The sequence below is a fragment of the Sphaerodactylus townsendi genome, linkage group LG04, assembly GCF_021028975.2.
Source record: "Sphaerodactylus townsendi isolate TG3544 linkage group LG04, MPM_Stown_v2.3, whole genome shotgun sequence".
Taxonomy (NCBI): Eukaryota; Metazoa; Chordata; class Lepidosauria; order Squamata; family Sphaerodactylidae; genus Sphaerodactylus; species Sphaerodactylus townsendi.
In genome coordinates this window covers 16,687,731-16,693,730 of record NC_059428.1, presented here as the reverse complement: position 1 = coordinate 16,693,730, position 6,000 = coordinate 16,687,731, and the positions used below count along the sequence as shown (strand labels likewise).

General features: G+C 43.0%; 1 protein-coding gene across 3 annotated transcripts in view; it reads left to right on the top strand.

Annotated features, from left to right (window-relative positions):
• The first annotated feature begins 2,185 nt into the window (after nucleotides 1–2,185).
• The window catches only part of LOC125431982 (NADPH oxidase 4-like), an 81,526-nt gene continuing 77,711 nt past the window's right edge, over nucleotides 2,186–6,000 (top strand). For all 3 annotated transcript variants that reach the window (XM_048495250.1, XM_048495248.1, XM_048495249.1), the window contains exon 1: nucleotides 2,186–2,265. In XM_048495250.1, coding sequence (XP_048351207.1) covers nucleotides 2,198–2,265 — 68 coding nt within the window. In that variant the 5' untranslated portion in view covers nucleotides 2,186–2,197. The remainder of the gene's footprint in view (nucleotides 2,266–6,000) is intronic.

Sequence of the window (6,000 nt, the reverse complement as noted above, 5' to 3'; positions counted from 1 at the left end):
GCTTAGGAAGAGAGGCTGGACTCTTTAGTTTGGAGAGGAGACGTCTGAGGGGGGATATGATTGAAGTCTATAAAATTATGCATGGGGTCGAAAATGCTGACAGAGAGAAATTTTTCTCTCTTTCTCACCAGGGGGCATTCACTGAAAATACTGGGGGGAAGAATTAGGACTAATAAAAGGAAACATTTTTTCACGCATGATTGGTGTTTGGAATGTGCTGCCACGGGAGGTGGTGATGGCCACTAACCTGGATAGCTTTAAAAAGGGCTTGTGTAAGCAGAGAAACACAAGGAGTTCCACTGCACAGCTAAAAGGCCCAAGGTAAGTGCTACATGAATAACAGGCCCTTGTGTACTTGGAGCTTATTTATGCAGATCTTTTAGTTATTGCTACTTTGCATGCATCTCCCTTCATTTGTTTCAATATGGTGGATACCTCACCTGAAGGCTGGCAACTAAGTGGCCACTGTGTTTTTACATATTGTTGACGGTCTTTGGCAGTGTCATATTTTACTGTTTCTATATTGTTCAACATTGTCTTGCAAGTGTTCATGCTGTTCTAACTGATCTGGAATAGGAAACCGACCTTTGAAACTCACCTTTGTAGACAATAGATAGATAAATTGTATTTAATCATTCTTCTGTCCTTCGGTGCCAGGAATGAGCTCAGTTCACTAGTTAATATATGACCAAAAAAAAGTCCATGCACAATATATGTTTCATTTTCTTTATACATGTGTTGAATAATTCTCTTGTTATATCCAATCCATGGGCAGCCAAAAGTATGATTTAAACTTCATATTCAATTCTATCTAGTTTATTGCATGGGTAGGGAACCTCTGCGGCTCTCAGATGTTCCAGGAACTACAATTCCCATCCAGCCACTCTGTCAACGGCTCTAAGTGCTCAGGCTGATAGGAATTGATGAGGAATCACTCTGAACATCATGGAGAGTTGGCCAGCAGGTGAAAACCCATAGAATGGCCTACTCTAGATACTAGTTCCAAGTTTCATTTGCAAAATGAACTTGTGTTGCCTCTCTCTTAAAAACAGCTCCTTATGAGGAGAGGCTGCAGCGTTTGGGACTCTTTAGTTTGGAGAGGAGACATCTGAGGGGGGATATGATTGAAATCTATAAAATTATGCACGAGGTAGAAAATGTTGACAGAGACATTTTTCTCTCTTTCTCACAATACTAGAACCAGGGGGCATTCATTGAAAATGCTGGGGGGAAGAATTAGGACTAATAAAAGGAAACACTTCTTCACGCAACGTGTGATTGGTGTTTGGAATATGCTGCCACAGGAGGTGGTGATGGCCACTAACCTGGATAGCTTTAAAAGGGGCTTGGATAGATTTATGGAGGAGAAGTCGATTTTTGGCTACCCATCTTGATCCTGTATTAGCCAGAAGGCTTTCACGTCGAATCACTATGTTGTAGCTGGTTGTATGGTTATAGGCTTTAGTTAGTGGCATTCTTGACGTTGCTCTGTGGCTGGCATCTTCAGAGGATCTCTGAAGATGATCCTCTGAAGATGCCAGCCACAGACGCAGGCGAAACGTCAGGAGAGAATGCTGCTAGAACACGGCCATACAGCCCGGAAACCACACAACACCCATCTTGATCCTCATTCATCTGAGATTGCAAATGCCTTAGCAGACCAGGTGCTCAGGAGCAGCAGCAGCAGAAGGCCATTGCTTTTACCTCCTGCACGTGAGCTCCCAAAGGCATCTGGTGGGCCACTGCGAGTAGCAGAGTGCTAGACTAGATGGACTCTGGTCTGATCCAGCAGGCTAGTTCTTATGTTCTTATGTATGTGGGTGCATTTTTTTGCCAAGTCCCAGCTGACTTATGGCTCCCCTGTAACGTTTTCAAGGCAATAGACATTTAGAGGTGGGTTGCCATTGCCTGCCCCTGTCTTCCCCCTCTGATACTCTTTGGAGGTCTCCCTTCCAAATATTTGCCAGGGCCAAGGCTGAGAGTGAACAGGAAGCAAAAGTTTTCCATGGCAGAGTGGGGGTTTGAACCAGAGTTTCCCAGACTCTAGACCAACACCTTAACCCCTACACCACACTGTGTTTGCTGTAACAACCGAGTGGAACTAAGATATTTATACGCTTTAGCAAACCTGACCTTCTGCACTGTATGAGATCTATTTCCCCCCCTTTTTATCATTTCAACAGAGAGATTTCGGGACATGCTGTTTCTTCATTCCAGCTGGGATACTGAGATTTTACCTGTCTTCCAACAGAGGCATTATCCCAAGTAAGTAAACACCATCTCCTCCTTCGGAAGGATTTTAAAAAGATCTTACTGTTTACATGGTGCAAAAGAAAGGGGAATCCGCATTTACAGAAGAACTGATAATTCTCGCAGGTCAGCGATTTGCCGCACCTCACTTTGCACGCCGCCGCCCTGGGTCTGCCCTGGTGGGTGTCTTGTCGGGCTAATCCTCCTCTCTTGTCTTCAGAGATTCCCTCGCTTGCGCTGGCAGATTTATCACACTTTTTAAAAACAAGGCATCCAGGGGGAACTGGTGGGAGCCACAAGACACGCTTCGTGGCCTACTGTGATGGGCAGTGTGCTCTAATCAGCTAAGCAAAATTCCTATGACAACCAAGGTGAAAAATTAGTTTCTTAATTACTGATGGCTTCTTGTTAGAAGGAAGGGAGATAGGAATGAAAGAGGAATGGGAGATAAGTGCGCAATTGTCATTGTAAATCGTCAGGGGAGAGGGGGGGTGCTTTCTTGTTATTTACCAGCAAAATTAGCCAGAGGTGTTTTGTGTGTGTGTTGGAAGGGATTGTACAATTCGGAGACTTTGAAGCAGTGGTGCATTGCGTCTTTATGTAAGATCTGAGCGGGAGGTGTTGTGTGTGTGTGTTGGAAGGGATTGTACAATTCGGAGACTTTGAAGCAGTGGATGCGTTGCGTCTTTGTGTAAGATCTTTGTCAGCGGGGTCCCAATGCCACTAAATGCGCTAGAACCGCGTCCCAAAGTTCACTGCATTATTTTTGCCCGTAAAAATGAGAGGCAATTATTAACTTATATAAGATTAAAGCAAAGCAATACTTCCCTTTGGTGTATGTATCGGTTTCTCACAGTAAAAAACAGCACCGAAATCCCGCTATTTCTAAGCACGCGCGACGTGCTCTGTTAGTGCCAACTCTAATAGATAGACATAAAGAACCAGTATTAATTATACATCAACATAGAAAGCTGTGTGACAACGAGTGAGATGATCGATCCATCTCTCTCAATTCTGCTGGATATGAAAGTCTGGAAGAGAAAAGTCTTTCCCATCATCTCCTACCAGAGACCCTACAGTTGGGGATGTGGGGGGTTGAACTTGAAATCTTCTGCGTGCAACTGCAGGGCAGGTGTCCTACCTCTGAATCATCTCTGTAGGGTAAGGAAAAGCAATGCACCCTTTTGGCCAATCCACTTACGGGAGTGTTCCACTTGTGCAGGAGAACGTGAAGTGATCCATTCTTTTTGAGGCAGACACTGAACATATTCCTTTCCCTGGTGAACTGAAAATCAAACTTGCTCTTAATTGCCTGCCTCTTCATAGTAGCCAATAAGATATTTTGTTTTGGGAGGGTGATGGATTCTTGAAGATTGGCTTAGATTGACAGGCAGACATGATGGAGCCCCATGAGGCTTCTTTCTATCCGTAGGTGGAGGGGGGATTTGGCAATCCCATCCAACTTCCCAAAATCTCCCCTGCCTGGATTCCTCATTCTTAGTTGAGCAATCGCCTCTCCTCTTCCTTTTCCCCTTTAAGTGACTCTCAGCTGTTCAACATTGTGTTTTTCCTTCTGGGGCATGTTCAGTCAGCATGAGGTTGGGTGGAATTCTACCTTCCAATGTAGATGGTTCTTCTCCCAACAAAGGTGTCAGGCTTTGCTTAGCATAAGATACAGCCCTCTGTACTTTTTTAAAAGGATTTTTCTTTGGGGTGCTGTGTGGTTTCTGGGCTGTATGGCCGTGTTCTAGCAGCATTCTCTCCTGACGTTTCGCCTGCATCTGTGGCTGGCATCTTCAGAGGATCTGATAGTAGGAAAGGAAAGCAAGTGGAGTATATATACATGTGAGTAAAGGTCAATAGGTGAGGTCATCTGAATAGGAGTGGCCTGGCAAGTGAGTAACAATGAAGTGTAGCATGTGAGTAACAATGGAGATAGCAAGGTCAATAGGTGAGGCATCTGAATAGAAGTAGCCTGACCTTTGTTCCCTTTGATTGTTTATTGTCTATAGTCCTCCTGTGTTTGTGTGGAGCTGATTAGTCACTATCTTGACTTCTTTCTTTTTTCTTCTGGTTACTTTCTTTTTCTTCTGGTTACATTTTGCTCTATATCTGGAGAATCCCAAGCACGTACCCCCTCTTTTATGGATGAGTGGCTTGGGTTTGCTTTCACGGTCTGCCCAAGGGACAGCCAGTTTGTTACTAGATACAGCGATGCAACATATCCTTTTTATTGCTATTACTGCTGTTTCTATAGCACTTTTTAAACATTATAGTATTTTACAGCCTTTCCATCGTATTTCCTCACAACAGCCCTGGAAGATCACAAACCCAACAGTCTGTCCATTTAGTTCTACACAATCCCTCAGGATTTTGATTTGGCCTGTTCTGGCCTCAAGTCGGGCACTTTCATTGATTATAGCAGAAGCATTTCTCATTAGTTGAGCAAAATTTGAGTCCAAGAGCACTTTAAAAGACCAACCGTGACAAGTCTGATAAAGGAAGATTTAACTCTCAAAAGCCGATTGCCTTAGAAATATTGTTGGCTTTTAAGGTGCTGCAGGACTTGAAACTACCTCTTCGACTGTAAACAAACATGGCTACCTGCCTGAAACCATTTCCCGTAATGCATTTTTTTTCTGAATATGTTAGTCTGTATTAACAAGCCCACCCAAGACGGGGAGTAATGATGACACGAATGAGTGATTGTTGTGGATTTTCCGGGCTGTGTGGCCGTGGTCTGGTAGATCTTGTTCCTAACGTTTCGCCTGCATCTGTGGCTGGCATCGGTTGAATCTGGCCGTGAAAGCCTTCGACAATACAATGATTGGGTGATGTTATTCAGCTGTTACTGGTGCATTTGTGTGGTAATTCTTGGCACAAATATGCAATTGGTTGCTGTACATAGTGTCCAAATTCCTAAAAAGGTTAGATTACTATTTTAATCAAGTGTCTAGTTCTTTGCAATGTTGGGGAAAGGCTCAAAAGTTTATTTACATGGGCAGTTTTAGGAATTAGGAAGATGAGTGTCTGAAATAATTTTATCATTTCATTAGCTGGTATAATGTTAACTGGTACAGTATAATGAGCTGAGAGATTCCTGGGCTAAGCAGGGGAATAAAATTCTGGCCTACCTCACTGAGATCTTTCAAGAATTACCAGTTAGCACATGTTAAGTTCGTTGAACTCTGAAAGTTCTCTGTAAACGTTTTGTTCCCCTTAACATCTTGGGTCCCTTGACAGCTATGGGGCCCATTGTTCTCCCTCTTGGGAGGGTTTTTATGAGGGTTTTAATGTTGGTCGCCGCTGATTTTGTATCACTGTATTTTATTTATTTATTTATTTATTTATTTATTTATTTATTTATTTATTTATTTATTTATTTATTTATTTATTTATTTATTTATTGTTTCGATTTATAAACCGCCCCATCCCCTGGGGGCTCTGGGCGGTGAACAACATTCACATATACAATTAATTAAATCGATAACAACAATATAATACTAAAACTATTAAAAGCTACTTAAAAACAGCGGTTAGCATCATAATAGGTGCCCTATTATGGCCAATTCAATTTAGATCACCCCAGTAAAAGAAAAGGGAGGGGTCAGGTTCCTCTCTGGGAGGATAATAGGTGGTAAAGTGCAACAGATGGTATGTGCAAGAAGCGATGCAGGGGAAGGAGAGGGGGGGGAAGGGGGCCACTCAGCTTAATTGGACACTCCAAAGGCCAGTGGAAATTCTTCGGTC